The sequence below is a fragment of the Tetrao urogallus genome (genome assembly GCF_951394365.1).
Source record: "Tetrao urogallus genome assembly, chromosome: 15".
Classification (NCBI taxonomy): domain Eukaryota; kingdom Metazoa; phylum Chordata; class Aves; order Galliformes; family Phasianidae; genus Tetrao; species Tetrao urogallus.
This window is the reverse complement of record NC_136828.1, coordinates 14,716,670-14,732,413: the sequence shown is the minus strand read 5'-3', so window position 1 is coordinate 14,732,413 and position 15,744 is coordinate 14,716,670. Positions and strand designations below refer to the sequence as shown.

General features: G+C 38.9%; 1 protein-coding gene across 2 annotated transcripts in view; it reads right to left on the bottom strand.

Moving 5' to 3' along the window:
- CPPED1 (calcineurin like phosphoesterase domain containing 1) overlaps positions 1-15,526 on the bottom strand; it is a gene marked incomplete at both ends in the record, with an annotated part of 34,119 nt that extends 18,593 nt beyond the window's left edge. Inside the window, 2 exons of one of the 2 annotated variants that reach the window (XM_079542731.1) lie at positions 7,901-8,119; positions 15,367-15,526. In XM_079542731.1, the coding sequence (XP_079398857.1) occupies positions 7,901-8,119; positions 15,367-15,526 (379 nt within the window). The remainder of the gene's footprint in view (positions 1-7,900; positions 8,120-15,366) is intronic. The other variant, XM_079542732.1, reaches the window with a different exon arrangement.
- Between the last annotated feature and the right edge of the window lie 218 nt (positions 15,527-15,744).

The window sequence follows — 15,744 nt, the reverse complement described above, 5'->3', positions numbered from 1 at the left end:
TTACTAACGCAGCACGCAGGCTCTTGTTCATCAGCAGTGAAAATGCACAGCTACTAGTGGTAACTATGTTGAAGTATAGTGCTTTGTAGCTCTATCAAATAGCATTACTGTGCTCTTTGTATCCATAGTAGTTTCCATGGTAATAAGTAGGTCTCACCAAAAGCAGTGACTCCTAAGAAGCTGTAACACTACAACGTGATGGACAGTGATAATAATGGGTGGCAAAGTCTTTGGTTGCAGCAAATGAGGACAAACTCAAATGTAGGAGCTGCGGAGATTAAAAAAAAAAAAAAAAAAAAAAAAAAAAGGAAGAAAAACTGCTTACCTTTAGAATGCCTCAAGTATACAGAGACCTCCAGAGGGATCCCTTTACCTCCACTGCCAGCCCTTAAATTAGGTTTGGGAAGAGGTGCATCCTGGCTCCAGTCCTTCTGTCACTCAATGCATTGCATTGCATTGCATGCACCTGAGCTCCCCTAGTTTGGCCCTGCCTTCCCACCAGGTGCTCCATCACTGCTTCAAGCCATGACTCAGCATTTCTTCTACAGTAGCATTAAGATCTTCTATGGACCTGACATTTCTCTGTATTTTATTCAGTTCACAAATATATAAATGACAGCTTGTGTATTTGCATAGAGATTTCAACCTTGCATTCATATCACTTCTTGTGCACAAAAGCTACCAGAAGGGCTCCAAATTTCCAACAGCTCTGCTATATGAAGATGGTTCATATCTGATATAACAAAGGACAAGTGCAGTGCTTTGATGCTTTTTTCCTAGAAGAGAAGTCAGGCTGAATCAAGCATGTATCAACTGAAAATTGACAAGTTTGTACACTAGATGTCTTCAGAATGTTTGGTAAAGAGGTGAAAAGATTTTCAGATGCAAACAACTGCACACTTTTAAAAATATATGCTATGAAAGTTAATATCTCCATGACAACTTCAATATCAGTTTCAGTAGATTTAAATCAAAAGACAAGTGGAGCTGCTAGGGAGGCATAAGCTTCAGCTCTTACTGAAGCCAAATATTCACTCATCTTTCCCTGTCAAGCCCAATACTGCTTTTGAAGGAAGAGAAGTTAAAATATTCAGAATAGGGAGGTGCCCTTACTACTGTGAAATAAATGCTTTGATAAGAGCCGTTTACTATGGTACATGCTTTCACTTTGAAAGATAGAGCTTTCCTAGAGCTACCTTCTAAGTCAGAGGTTTGTAATTATTTGCTGCAGCCTATGCTTTAAAAATTATTATATATACAAATATGAGCTTTGGAAGAAGCTATATTCAGTGACTCAGTGTTTAAGAGAAGCAAAAGGCAGGAATATTCTGAACTGCAGCAGTTGTACACATCTAGGCCCTGGAAAGAGGCTGAAGTTAATAATTCTCTCAGGAGAGGGAATGCCTTAAATATTTACGGTGATCATAACCAGAAATGAAGCCATACAGCTGTCTTTACAACAGAGCTATCACCTCTGAAGCTCCTCAGCTCTGAAGCTATTTTGCATGTAAATAACTCTCCAGCCTACATGTCAGAGCTTGTAAGAGGTACTGACTGTACGAAAGCCAGTATGCCCAGCTCATCTCGTGTCCTGATCATCAAATTGTCAAGCAGAAACCAAATGGAGAAATGCTGATTTGAAAATCATGTCCCTTAATTGCTGTCTAAATTTGAACCCAGAATCCCAATATTTGGCACCTGCCCTTGGAAAACTTAGTGTGTATCTTTGCTTCTATTATTATATAAAAATACTGTTTGTATGGAAGACAGGATTGCAGGCTGAAGCACATAATTTTGAGGACACATGTAGCTGGCAGTTTTACTTGCTTTTTGCATAAAGCACATAGCATTGCCCAAAACTATAATTAGTCAAATTGAGTTGCTATGCAGTATGGCTTTACTGAGTTTTGGAGTGACAGAGAAGAAAAATGTGCAGGATTTGTGGGGAATAAACATGTGCTGGAGATGCATGCAGACTCCCCACACTGTGTGCAGGAGCTTGCTGGCTGGCAAGAAGGTCCTAGAAGCACTGGGGACCCAGGAAGCAGCAGGTAGAGAAAGAGAAGCCAAAAACTCCAGTCCACCCAGCAAGTTTCCATCTAACAAGCTGATAGTAAGACTAGCAGGCCAGGACTGTAGCCCTCCTGTGCCAGCATAAAGTACACCACTCCTCTGACCACAGAGTGGCAGCCATACCTTCCTATTCTACTGCATCATATTGAATTTTTAGTATTTATTTAATCAAGGATTTGAAATGCCAATCTGCAGACATGTGCATGGAAGAACACGTGTAAAGTATGTTGACAAGTGAGAACAAGGACAGTGTTTATACTACCAAGCAGCCAGTTATTAAAAGAACATGACAAATCTGTCTGATGTTAAGGAAACATTTAAAATAGTAGAAATACAAGAAATTCAGGAGACCTTATATTTGGTCTAGATAAAAAATTCATATTGTGATTATGTGTGTTCCACTAAAATACCATCCTTCCTCACAGACTTCTTTACAACATTATTGCAACCACTTGTAATAATATTGAGTATCTCTGGAAAACTGCAAGGATTCCCCAAACTTTGGGACAGGTTTATAAGGATTAAATGAAGGTGTGCCAATTTCAGGGCCACCATTGTGGTCCAGAACAGCACAAGGCAGCTCTAATCTGAGCAAATAAAAAAACTCCCTTCCTCCCCCCATGCTCTGCCTTGCACAGCTGGGGGGATACAACACAGGTAAATAGAAAGAGCTAAGACATATAATTAAAAAAACAGAAAAAAAGACAAAAAGCAGCTGAAATGGGCAACATCACTTAAATATTTTATTATCTTTAAAGTGAATAAAAATCTATGCAAAAACCCCAGCAACAATAGGCCTCAGGAATAAGTGTCCTGATGTGATAATGCTAGAAAGATGGATGATTGCTGCTGAAGCTAATGAGAGAAATGGAAGTATAGGCGCATTAATGAAAAAGGAAGAAGTGCTATCACAATTTATTCTGGCATGTAAGAAGAACAGAGACGACAAAATTCTTATATTGGAATTCAGCTTATTTTCAATACAATGGTTTTGTCTTCTGCCGTCATTTACAAAGACGTCTAGATTGATTAGTTTTTAACAGAGGTATATAAAAAATGGAATAGATGGATTACTGAGAGGAAAGACCTTTGTCATAGCAGATGGAAGGGATGTGGGCATTCTCTTCCTCCTTCCAACGTCTCAGCAAAATGAATGAATTCTGAAATAGATGTACTCTGAAGAAAGTACAACACACGTGGCTTTTGGCTGCCAGATGCTGTTTTCACTCACATTACCAAGAGCAAAGTTTGCTTTACCAGAAACACATTTGTTTGAGAAATTTGTTATAAAGAACAGTTGAAATCCTTTAATTAAAGCATTTACTAATATAAAACAAAGATAGAGAGAAAAAAAGAATCTCACTACCTGGGCTTACTTGATTGAAAAGGCTGGTGTTGGATTATTTAGCAAATAGAGACCTACGTAGGTCTCTGTATTATTATATTATGCCTTCACTTAAAGAAATTAGTACAAGAATTCACACTGTAGTTCAAGAGCCATAATATTCAATTATAGTGATTTTTATTTCTTCTAATTAACGTATTCATACAAATGAATTGAAAGGTGTAATCACAAACATCGGTTGCTCCCAATCCATCATCATATTGCTAACAGATCTAGCTTAATCACATTCTACCAGTTTTTTTTGATTACACAAATTATTAGTCAAGTCTCATTTCACTTAGTCTCTGAATGGATACATTTTGTTCATCAGAGCTAAGTGAACTTTGCAGGAGACTTGCTGTTTTACTTGTTCTTTCACCCATATAATTAGAGCAATTTAATGAAAAATAATTAAACACCTGGTCTAAAATTTCATCCCCTGAAGGACTTTGCAGGATAGAACTGGCATCTATCAACTCCCTGAGAAATCGTTACAAAAATGCAGTTTAAACAAGTTCCTCCAAAGGAATTCAGACATATAAAAACAGTACAGTTCTGCATGTTAAACTGAAACTGATATCTGCTGTCCAAGAGCGAGCCTGGGACAACCTCTTAACACACATACAAGACGGGCCAACCAGGTCCCAGCCACTCACAATCACAGAAGTGCTAGGGAGCACGTTAATCCCTGGCAGCCTTGGTTGCAGCAGCCATCAGAGTGGAATTTGTGATCCTGAGGGAAGAAAGGAAGGCCGTTAGCAAATCTGGAGCTTCAGGAGAGCAGACTCGGGCTTGTTCAGTGAATTGGTAGATGGGATCATGTGGGAGGTAGCTCTGAAAGGCAAGTTTGAGAGAGCTGACAGGTTTTCAGAGACAACCTCCTCCTAACAAGGATGGCCCATCCTGAGGGGAAGAAAAAAAAAGTCTAGACTATCAAGAGAGTGACATGGCTAAATGGGGAACTCACATCTGAGTGTTGATGTAAAAAGAACATTAAAAAAAAGACTGAAGCAAAGACAGACTTGAAAGGAAGAACGCTGATAAACTGCCTGGGCATGCAGGGTTCCCGTTGGGAAAAACGAAGTTCAATGAGAGTTGAAACTAGCAAGGGACGCGGTAGGCAACACGAGTTTCTGCAACTACTTTAGCAATGAAATTATAAAAAACATGTGGAAACACTACTGAGTAAGGCGGTGATTAATGAGAGGTATTCAATGCTCTTTTTGCCTCTCTTTGCTGTTTTCCCAAGCCTTTGGTCCTTGACTTAAAGAAACAATGAGAAAGAGGAATCAGTTATGTATCTCAAAAAATTTCAGCTCAGAAAAGTCTGCAGGGCCTGACAGGATGCATCCAAAAGTGGCTGGCTAACGTTACTGCAAAGCACTTCTCTATTATCTTAGAGGGGTTATTCCGTATAGGCGGATGGACAGCTGGCTGAACTGTTTCGCTCAAAACCCATTGGTTAACAGAAAGTACAGGAAGGTTTCATAAGCCAAAACAGAAGGTTCCAACTTGATGAGACAAAAAATGAAATAATTTTCCAGAGTTACAGAAAAATGCAGTGAAATAAACACTTCACTCAGTCAATTATATTTTGCAGATTACTATTTTACCATACTAAGTTATGGTATGTTAACTTAATGTACACGAATGGCTTTAGAAGAAAGACTTTCATTAGCATGCTGGCTAGGTATAACTTAAGTATTGTGTTCAGAGAAATAATTTTTAGTAACAAAGTTGCAGTTTAAGGTATTGCTTAAAATTCTTGATTACATACCAGAACATTAGCATTACCAGGAATAGATATCCTATTCTTGATTATGTAATCAAGATTATGTAGTCAAGAAAAACTTCTGAAAATAATATTCAGAATACAAACTACTTTTAATCACCAGCTAAATACCAAGATACTGGCACTGATTACTTCATTGCTCTAATGACATCTGTAATGGATTCCAAGTGTTGTGCTTGATTGCTTCCCAGCTGATCAGGATTCTGTTCATCACTTCTAGCTGCTGGCATTCTGAGATTTCTTGGAGTTCCTTTGCACAGGCCTCAAACTTCCTTCAGATGGAAAGCTACAGCGCATGCTTTAAAACAGTTGTTATAAACATACTCAATTCTCCATGATAAAACATATTAGAAAAAGAATGTTTGGGGTTTTGTGTTTATTTTATTTACAGGCAGTGGTTACAAAGCAATAAAATCCAAAGAACCTGATAGACATCAGCCAACAGATCATAACATATAACTGAATCTCAGCTGACTGTAGCTTTCTTTAATAAAGTATGCTGCAATAGTAACAATGATACACTGATACACTGCCATCAGCCCTGACTTTAATGTAGTTTTAATATAGCTGATAAACACAAGTGATCTAAAAGGTAGTCTGAGATACTGAATAAGATACATGTAAGCAAAATTCACAGTTGCTAAAATTAAACAAAAGCCTTATGTAATTTTTAACTATTCCTACTTCCTTTTATTGAACTAAGACGGGAATTATTTTTAGAGAGACTCCTCTACGGAACAGCATGGAATAACTGAAGTACCGTACAAGTACAAACATGCAGTATCAAGGTCCAAACATTGCTGGCTAGAGCAATGAAATTGTATTTGAGAGGTAATGTGTTTGAGAAATATGACATCTCAAGCAGAGTATTAGTACCAGAAAGAGACTTGTGCTATTTGGTAATGGAATACGAGAGATCTTTTGGCTCTCTTCTTTTTTTTAATCTGGGCTATCACTGATGCATACTACATTTTCAAACATGCCCACAAGTGAATAAATTTAGGAAATCATTCCTCCCTGAGTAGGAAGTCACCTTGATTCCTAGAGTTTAGCATGTAATGTGGCAGAAAACTAGAGAAAACAACTGCAGTATTTCCAAGTATTTCAGAAACCATCACTGTGAAGAACTTGGAAAGATTTCATTTTTAACATCAGGAGATTTCCATCTGATTAAAAAAAAAAAACAACAAAACACAGCAAATAAGTTCTTATTTGCCAACAGCTTGGCTTCCAGTTTCCAGTTGCCAGTGTCTTGCAACGTCTTATAAATGAATAGCTATTAACAAGTCACCCCAAAGAAACTGTCAGAACAAGAAGTTGTTAAAATGTAGTGAGGGCTGTCTCACTTTGAAATATATTTTCTCAGATTTTTTATTTAACCTTTTTTGTGATCTGAAAGAGTTCCTATTCCAGAGACTGAGAAAAAAAAGTAGGAGAAAATTGTCTGAAAAGCCCATTATTTCACTTGAAAATACACACACACACAGTTTAAACTATTGTTTCAAATTATTTTAAACACACAGATTCAGATTTACCTCTCTTAAATATTTTTTCTGTCAGCCTTGAAGTATCACATTATATCTCTCTGCCCTTTGGGCAAATAGTGACAGAATGCTAATCCCGAGATGTCTCTATGAAACGCAATGATTCGCTTGTATCTCAGGCTCTCATCAGTTTGGGCAGAAAGACAAAGGGCTGACTGCAATGTTGAGTTTATATGGTTACTAGCATAAGACACAACAAATCATCTGCGCAAAACTACAGCAGTGAAGTAGGATAAGTACTGTTGGTTCAGTTGTGAGAAAGATGTCCAGTACACTCAGATCTTGCTGTGTAGTTAAATGCCAGGAAGCACCATCTCAGGAAGAGTGAAGTATGAAGGACTCCCATTTCTGCAAGCTCTCTTGTTGCATCATTGCACTGTCAAGTGCATAGCTAAGACTGTCTGCAGCTCGGCTTGTTACCAGGGCTAATAAATCAAAGATGCTTTGCACAGATCTGCTTTTGAGACCACTTGTCAATTTGCAAGATTACTTCCATTCAGAAAGTATGAGTCTATTTTAAAGTTACAGCTATGAAATTTTGGAACCCACCTTTCTATATCCTCTATTGTTTTTCCTGTGGCTATACACTCAAAGACACTGATCTCTGCTTCCTACAGCAACATGACAGAATGCTACAGCTTCAATTTGCTGACTTTTAGCATTTTAAGGATTTAAATATTGAAGCAGTGGGACTTATTAAGCTTTAGAAAGAGCTTTGCTCACTTTGGTAGCTATAGCTACCTTTCTTTTTACTTAGCATTGTTTTTCCCAATGGCTAGAATCACTGTTTAGCTTATCAAAGCAATTTGTTTAGAATAAAGAATTTTAATATGTCCTCTCAAAATGTTTATTTCAAAGTGCATTTCCTCAGGGCTAGCCCCAAACCCTGACCCTAGCAAACAAACAAACAGCTAACAGAAACGCCCCCCTGAAATTAGAAACACATAAAATAAGATGAACAAATGAGACTACATCTCAAAAATAATCTAAAAAAAAAATTCTGTTTTTTCCAAACACCAAAATAGTAGGATACCAAATGCTATGAAAGCATACTGTGAAGTAAGGAAAATAGATTTATGATCCACTCCACAGTTTTAATTGCCTTACCTGGCATTCCATGGATAAGATCTCCACACAACACAAAGAACTTGGGTTTAGGGTTTAGTTTGTTAATGGCCTGTACTGCTTGCTCTGTTAATTTGATTTCTTCTCCCCATTCATCATCTCCACTTCCTGTATTGCCAACTGCCCAAGCTTTTATTAGTCCAAATTGAGGATCTGCTCCTTGGATGAAGTAGAAAGGTCCCTTCCATTGGTACTCATCACCTAAAAACATTGAAAGAATTAAAAACTATAAATAAGTAAATATTGGCTTTTCTTTACCTACATAAGTTAAGGCCATATTAAAGAAGTATAGAATTCTTTATTCATTTGTATTGGACAAATATAAAGGCAGAAGTATAAATTTTTCTTCTAATGGGTAGCTGTAGTAAATGAAAGTATATTAATCTAATTTATACACTGGTAATTGCAGAGGATTGTTAGAGGAAAACTATGTAAAGAACTCAGTAAATACTATTGGGAAACGCAAGATTACAACACAGCAGAAGCATATGACATTACATTTCACTGGATTCTTTCAAGACTCCAATAATTGCTCCTTTAGTTAACAAGTTAAAACATACACAACATGTTTTACACTTCACCATTTCAGTAGGTAGTTAAACATTATTGAGTTAAATGCTTCTGTAACACATTCTCTAGAGTTAAGAGATGAAGCCACTGAATAGAACCAAAGTCAGCAAATGCAACCCCAGCAACACTGAATTAGCAGCAGGAATGGAGAGAAGTTGTAACTTGAACTGTCGGATAGCTCCCGGGAACTACTAGGAAAAGGAATGCCATTTGTAGAGTCAGTGCAGATGAAGGATACAGTGGGATTTGTTCTGCTACAGTTTTCTTGCATACTTCTTTCTTTGATACTACAATAGCAAGTAATACAAGTGTGATACATAAGACTGACTACTACCAGCTATAAACATAAAATGTCACCCTGTTCCCTAAACTTACCTATCAACTCTAAATGAAAGTGCAAACCAGTACACTGTGGTTTTTGTAGCTCTAAACATATTCATTTGCAACCCAAATATTTCAGACTGGACAACTGGATCTCCTTCCCACTTTTTACTCTTCTGAGCATGTCTAATTCATACACTGTTTAAAACACTTAGTTTTATTGGTATTTTTTTTTTTCTTCAGTATTTCAATCATCAGAATGTCATTGACTACATTGATGTAGCTGAACCTGGAAAAAAAAAAAAACCCAAAACAATACAGCAAACAGTCTCAAATTATACTATAGGAATACGTTTTAATATAATGTCAGTCTTATCCAAAACAGCTTGAGTCGATCCTGGGTTTATCCTCCACTAACAGTACATAAGCAAGCAGCATGCCTATCACATGGATTTACTTACGGTTTTCTTTTAAGTGGTCTAGAACTGGACCTTCTTACATTGTAAGATGAGTAATATGATTTTGTCAAGGAAGGTAAGACAGCAGGGGTTAGAATTCAGCTGCATGGTGGATATGGATGGGTAGGGGTGGAGGAGAAGGAATGTGGGCAACTCCTTGTAGCATGCTGCTGCCTGTTGCTATGGCATCAGATGATTTTGCTAAATGCAAGCTTCTACATTTTAGTTAATGTAACATTTAAGGATCAAAATTACTTATCTGATAAAATTGTTTGCTAATTCATACTGGCATTCCTTGTTATGCATCATAATCTTGTTTTATAGATAGAACTTTCAGATTTTAATTCTGAAATGAACTTTTCCAATTACATAACTTACTTGGAGAAGCAAAATGATCTACCCATGAGTTTTCAGTAGAAGCCTTATGGAACTGCTTCAATGGCACAAAGCAGTTTAGGTTTTTATTGTGTGTTTTGCATGAAAAAAATGATAAATATGACTGTCATAAAAATCAGCTTGTGTGCTGCATCAAAGGCACTGTCTGCGCAGAGAAATTATCTTACAGGTTTTATAAGTGGAAAGTTATAAAGACATGACTTAAAAAAGCTGGCATGAGAAATCTTTTACAGCCTATACAAAACAAGGCTGGAAAGAGAAAGTCTGACACAAGACCTTGTTGAGGAGAAGTGCTACAACCTCAAACTCATCAAATAGATGCTTAGGGAAAAAAAAGCTGAGATTCTGAACAAAGCGACCAAACTCTTAACACCTGTCCCTTTGAGACAGTAACTTGGAAGCAAGATCTACTTACTTTGCATTGATGAATCTGAAGCCAATAGCTTTTACAACAGTAAGCTAAATAAATATAAAGGCATTTGTCTATTTATTTTTACAGGAACCACTTTGAAAATAGAAGTAATATTTGTTTTGAAGGATGAAGTTTCACTTTTAGGCATATGGTTTCTCTCCCCTCCTGAGCCCCTGGGGTGGCACAGCAGCTGGTGCAGCTGCAGCAGCCCGGGCAGTGGGATCAGACCTGGAGCCAGGTGATGAGGAGGTGCACCCATAGTGTTTGAGTAGAGAAAAGCAGCAAGCAGGCAGTGTGCTTTCTGGGAGCCTGCAGAGTGGGAACAAAACAAGTCGCAAGGCCAGAGCAGAGGCTATTCTAATATAAGCTTTGTGGAGTTTTTCCTCCCCTGCCTTATATCTATGCCAATACAGTAACTCTGTAGGTTGTAAGCATCTGAATGTTTCCAAGAGTGAGCACAGATGCTCCTGTTTGAGTGGGTGAGTGATGGTCATGTGAGGAAGAGAGAGACACACACATAGAAAAGATGAATTTGTAAAGAGAAGTTCAGTACACAGACAGAATCAAGAAGTGGAAGAAAAAAGGAGAAACAGAAGATGCAGGGGTGGAGGTGGAGAAGAGTGGGGAGAAAAGGAAAGAGATAAGAGGTGAAAAGAGAAAAACTGAAAGCGATGCTACAGTCCCATGTGGGAAAGAAAGATAAAAAGGAATAAACTTAAGAAAATGAAGTGGGGGGGAACAGGACAGATACAGGAATCAGGATGATATAAATAACGTTTACTTAAAGAATTAGTTTAATTAACTGATCTTTGTCAAATAATATACTCAAAAGCTCTTTTTGTGGGGTTTTTTTTTTTTTTGAGAATTTATCAAATAGTTAAAAAAATTACAGTGACATTGAATACATTTTCTGTACCATTTCCTTATTGCTTGATTACTCCAACTAGAAACCCAATTAAAAAAAATAATCCTACCAGTATTCAAACGAATTTGAAACAGCTTATTTATCATGTGGTGTTTATCGATTTAGCTTAGTACATACCAAATTCCCCACAAAGAAATTCCCAGTACAATTCATGCAAACAAAAGAATATATGAACATCCACTTTACTTATCACTTAAGTGTTTGTTTATCAAGAACATGATTCATTTACTATGAAGTACTATGAACAAAAGAAAAACATCATAAAGGAAATTGTATTAATACAACAGCAATAGTGACAGTTAGCACATTCATCAGTACAGTCAATTGCCGTGGAAAAAGTCCACCTTCTGAAACTGTTCTTATGCCTCAGTTTCAATAGCTTCCCACTCTTACTCCACTCCTATGCACGCCAAAGTACAGAGGATCAGTGCAACATATTTTTAGTTGCATAGGCTGAAAAATGATGCCAGCTTCTAATTTTATCTAACGATTAACCCTGCAAATGGGCCAAAGCAGTTGGCAGCAACATGCAGGAGAAAAGCTCAGTGGTGCATTGTGCTCACAAACACAAAGATTCCAACAGCCTAGATGGGACCTGAGTCAAACCTCGCCATTTCTAGAAGAGAACAGCTAACATCTCCACGTGCCTTTATTTCTTCCCCTTTTGCTCTTTGTAATGTCTTCCCTTTTCTTCCCCCTTTCTCCAAGGATCACAAAGGTACATGCTAGAGACACATCATCACAAGCAGACTCGTGACAGCCCCACAGTACCGGTGGCATATCCAGTGCTTCCCAGGCGGGATTTTCAACAGCAGTGAGATGTACCTTTAAGGCTGGTTTGTTTTTCCTCTAGACTCTACAACATTTCACAGAAATGAAGCATTTAGGAGAAGTTATTCCTCCCTGCATCTGTAAGTGGACACTATGATATCAGAGGAGAATGGATGTAGGCACACAGCTTGTGCTTGTTCAGTATAACAAGGGCAGTAACAAATACAAAAAACGTCCTCATTTTGATGTTGGATTTGCCAGGGGACTTAATGTCACTTCTCTGAAAGATCACTGAAGCAACTGAAATGTGGGTTTTCGTCATGTTTAGAAGTCAGATTGCTAACCAAAGATTAAATACTTTTGTTTTGCTTTTAGCAACTTCTGAAACATTTTATTTTGGAAGATATAGATGGCCCAAGTCCCTCTTCTGTTTTTACATATGAAATGACAGGTTCAGTACATGCTTTCTTGCTCTTAGTTGTCTGTCTATAAAAATACGCCCATGACTTTTTTTCTAGATTAGATTGGATTGAAAGAACATCTTCGGTGTTTTAAAAAAAGATATAAGCAGGAAGCAAAATGTAAATTTTAATTAGTAATTAATAATTTTAATTTTTTTTTAAATTAATTTTTTTTAATTAAAATTAATTAAAAATAAAATTTAATTAATAAATAAATTTATTTATTAAGGCAGTATTTGTACATTACAAGCAGAAGGAATGGCAAAAAAATCTTCATTGCAACTGTTTCGCAGTTTACCTTTAGGACAATTTGTTTTCATTCCTCTCACTTGTGGCATGGCTTAAAAACCAGTAAGGTACTTGCCCGAAACCCTTAATAGTTTCTTGTTTACTATTAAAACATTATCAATAGTTTCAAAAAACACCACTATTACTACTTGGATGTCCAAACAAAAGATTTCAATCTAATTAAGTGTTCATTCCTTTTAGCTGGGTTTTCCTGGAGTACCTGAGAGACTACCACAAGGTATGACAGTAGAATTCTGCTGACTGACCAAGGGGAATTATTCTCAAATAATTTAAGCAATGCTACTGTTTTTAAAATATAAACTTCTAAAACATCAAGGTAAGAAACGCCCGTCAAACACAAACAATTTATGTGTACTGAGGGCTATTAAATGCTAAATCCTAGTCATGCCCACCCCCAAATTTAATATATTTATATATATATTTATATTATTACAAACTTACTGCAGAAAATACACTAATTTCTTCATCCCAAGACTATTGGTGTGAAGGGGGATGACTTGCATGATGACAAGGGTGTGGTCACAGAAGGTTGCTTAAAGCCCACTCAAGATATGCCTCATTCATATGAGAGTTGGAGACAGTATTAGGAATTAGAATATGCCAGCTGGGAAGCTGCTCTTGATTTGTTCAGACCAGAGGAAAACCTCACTCAAAAATACTGCACTGAAGAACTCCAGGGTGGTAGTTATAATGTGCAGAGATCCATCCTTCACATGAAAGCAATAAAAAAGAAACCAACTGCAGTGGTATTTATTTTCAAAGGAATGGGAATTATATATAATTACGAAGCTTTTAAAAAGAGCAGAACTCCTTAAAGGCAGTGTGGAAACTGTTCAAAGACACTGTTCCAGAGGTTCAGACCATATGCGCGTCTTCTGAGAACTTGAGAAGACAAAAAGAATCCAGCTTGACTAACCAGTAAGAGTCAAGAACAACTGGAAAGCATATTAAAGCCCTTTTCAGAGGCGTGATGAGAGGGTAGATTGCCAGAATGTCATTTAGACTAAAAAACATGCAAGATGCACCCAAAGATAAAGACAGGAAACAAAGTTCTACAGCCATGTTCATTGCAGAAGAACCCAAGACCACAATCCTCCCTTACAGACAGAACATGTTTGACTGGAATCATATCTGACATTATTTATTGTGGTGATTTCACCTTTCTCATCAACTCTGATCTGGTCATGACATTCATTTCCTGTACACCCTACCATGAATTTTGACACTGAAAGATTCTGAGGGCATTAGGAAATGCTCCCTCCTGCATCCTGCAGTTGCCCTACAACTCTTTTCTCATACATACTGGATACCATGCAAGAAATACAAATCCTATTTCCTCCACTTAAGAAAAAAAAAAAAAGACCCGGCAACAGCTGATGGCACTATCACTAGTTTAATTACTTTAAAAAAGAGCACACAAACTCAACAAAAGAGATCAGATTCAATTGATTTTCATTCTAAATAAGAAGAAACTTTGCCTCAGTTTTGTTAACCCTTGATTATGTTTTTTTTAAAACTCTTTATCATTAAAAGGTTGTGTTGAACTTTAGTCTCTAAAGAAAGAGCTAGTAAAACATTAACACAGAAACACTGTACTCAGAGATGGCAGGTGGACTATGATAGCTAACACATCCTAAACAAGCCAACAGTAATTGACAGAAGTCTTAACACAATTTGAAGAATATCAAACAACAAACTTCAAAAGAAAGGGCACTTGGATGACTGATACCTAAATCACATTTTTTCATCCATGTTTAAGGCAGTTTTCAAGAAATACTTGTTACGGTTTTTTGTTAGAGATTTTTACTCTGCCTTTGAACACTCCTTTTATTACAGTGGATGTAACTAAATGGCTTGTCTGTCATCTGTCCCCTCAGTAATCGCCACACATCCTGTTCCAAACCAACCAGAGCACCCGCAATTATTAACAGGCTGCCAGAATGACTGAATATGTATACTTCACACGCTCAGAATTATCGTCTTTTTGTTTAGCAACAAGTAAATATTTCCAAACAATAGCGAAGAAAATACCACAAAATTGCTGAGATTGAATAGCCCTGCCCACCTCATAAAGACACACCACGTATATTTTATAAAAAACTGCATGGAAACAGAACACCTTCTACGTGTGAAAGTACTAAAGAACCGCTGAAGACGGAGCTTGTTACGTGCCTGAGAAGCACAGGAGAAGGTCAGAATGCCCATCCTTACAGAATTCTACGAGTAGATGAGAAGCACGTTGTGAATATCCACGTGTATTTGTTGGACCATCCAAATGAACAGCAGCAGCAGGTGAGAGCCATCTCTGGCCTCGCAGCAGCCTCAATATTTAATTGGCCTAGGAGGAGGTGAGCGTGGAACCACATCTGCTGCCAGCCCAAGTGGGTTACGGTGCTGTCTCAGTGCCAGGCGAGGAACCAGCAGCGGTCCTCCACCCTGAAGGAGGCTGGAGCACCCCGAAGAAACCAGAACCCACCTCTGTTAAGCAAGCAAAGAACAGGCACACAAAGGCGCAAACGTAAAAGCACAATACAACGCGTGAGATGAGAGCACGGTGCTGGTGCCAACAGTTTTACAATTTGCGCAGCTCAAGTTCAGCAGCACAAATAGAAAAACCACCATTCATTCTAGATCTGGCGTCAGACGTAGTCGGCCTTTTCCCCGCGGCAGCACAGCCGCCTCCGCCTCCAGCGCTCAGCAGCGCAGCACGGAGACCGCCGCTCACAGCTCGCGGAGCTGCCCGCCGCGCACCTCCGGGCCCCGCCGCATCCCGGACGTCCCCCTCCCCGACTGTGGGCAACCTGCCGCTGCCGCTGCCGCCTCACTGCTCTCCGCTCCCCGCCGCGGCCCAGCCCGCCTGGCTGCGGGGCAGAGAATAGAGCCCGCCGGCACGTGCAGCCCCCCGCTGGAGTTCCGCGTACCTTGGCGGAAAGCGGTCAGAGTCCTTCCCCGAGCTCTCTGGAACACGTCCTCCTCTGCCGCCATAACGTTCGCCGCCGAGAGCCGTCGTCTCGTCCCGGACGGCCGAGAGAGTGGCACCGCCTCCGCCGGGGGCGGCACCTGGGCGCGGGGGAGGATCCCGGGGAGGGGCGGGGGTCCGGCGGCGGCGGGAAGCGAGCGCCGAGGCTTGGGGGCGCCATGTTGGATGGCGGCAGCGGCTCTGGACGTAGGGCCGGCACTGCTCACCGCTGCTGAGGCATTTC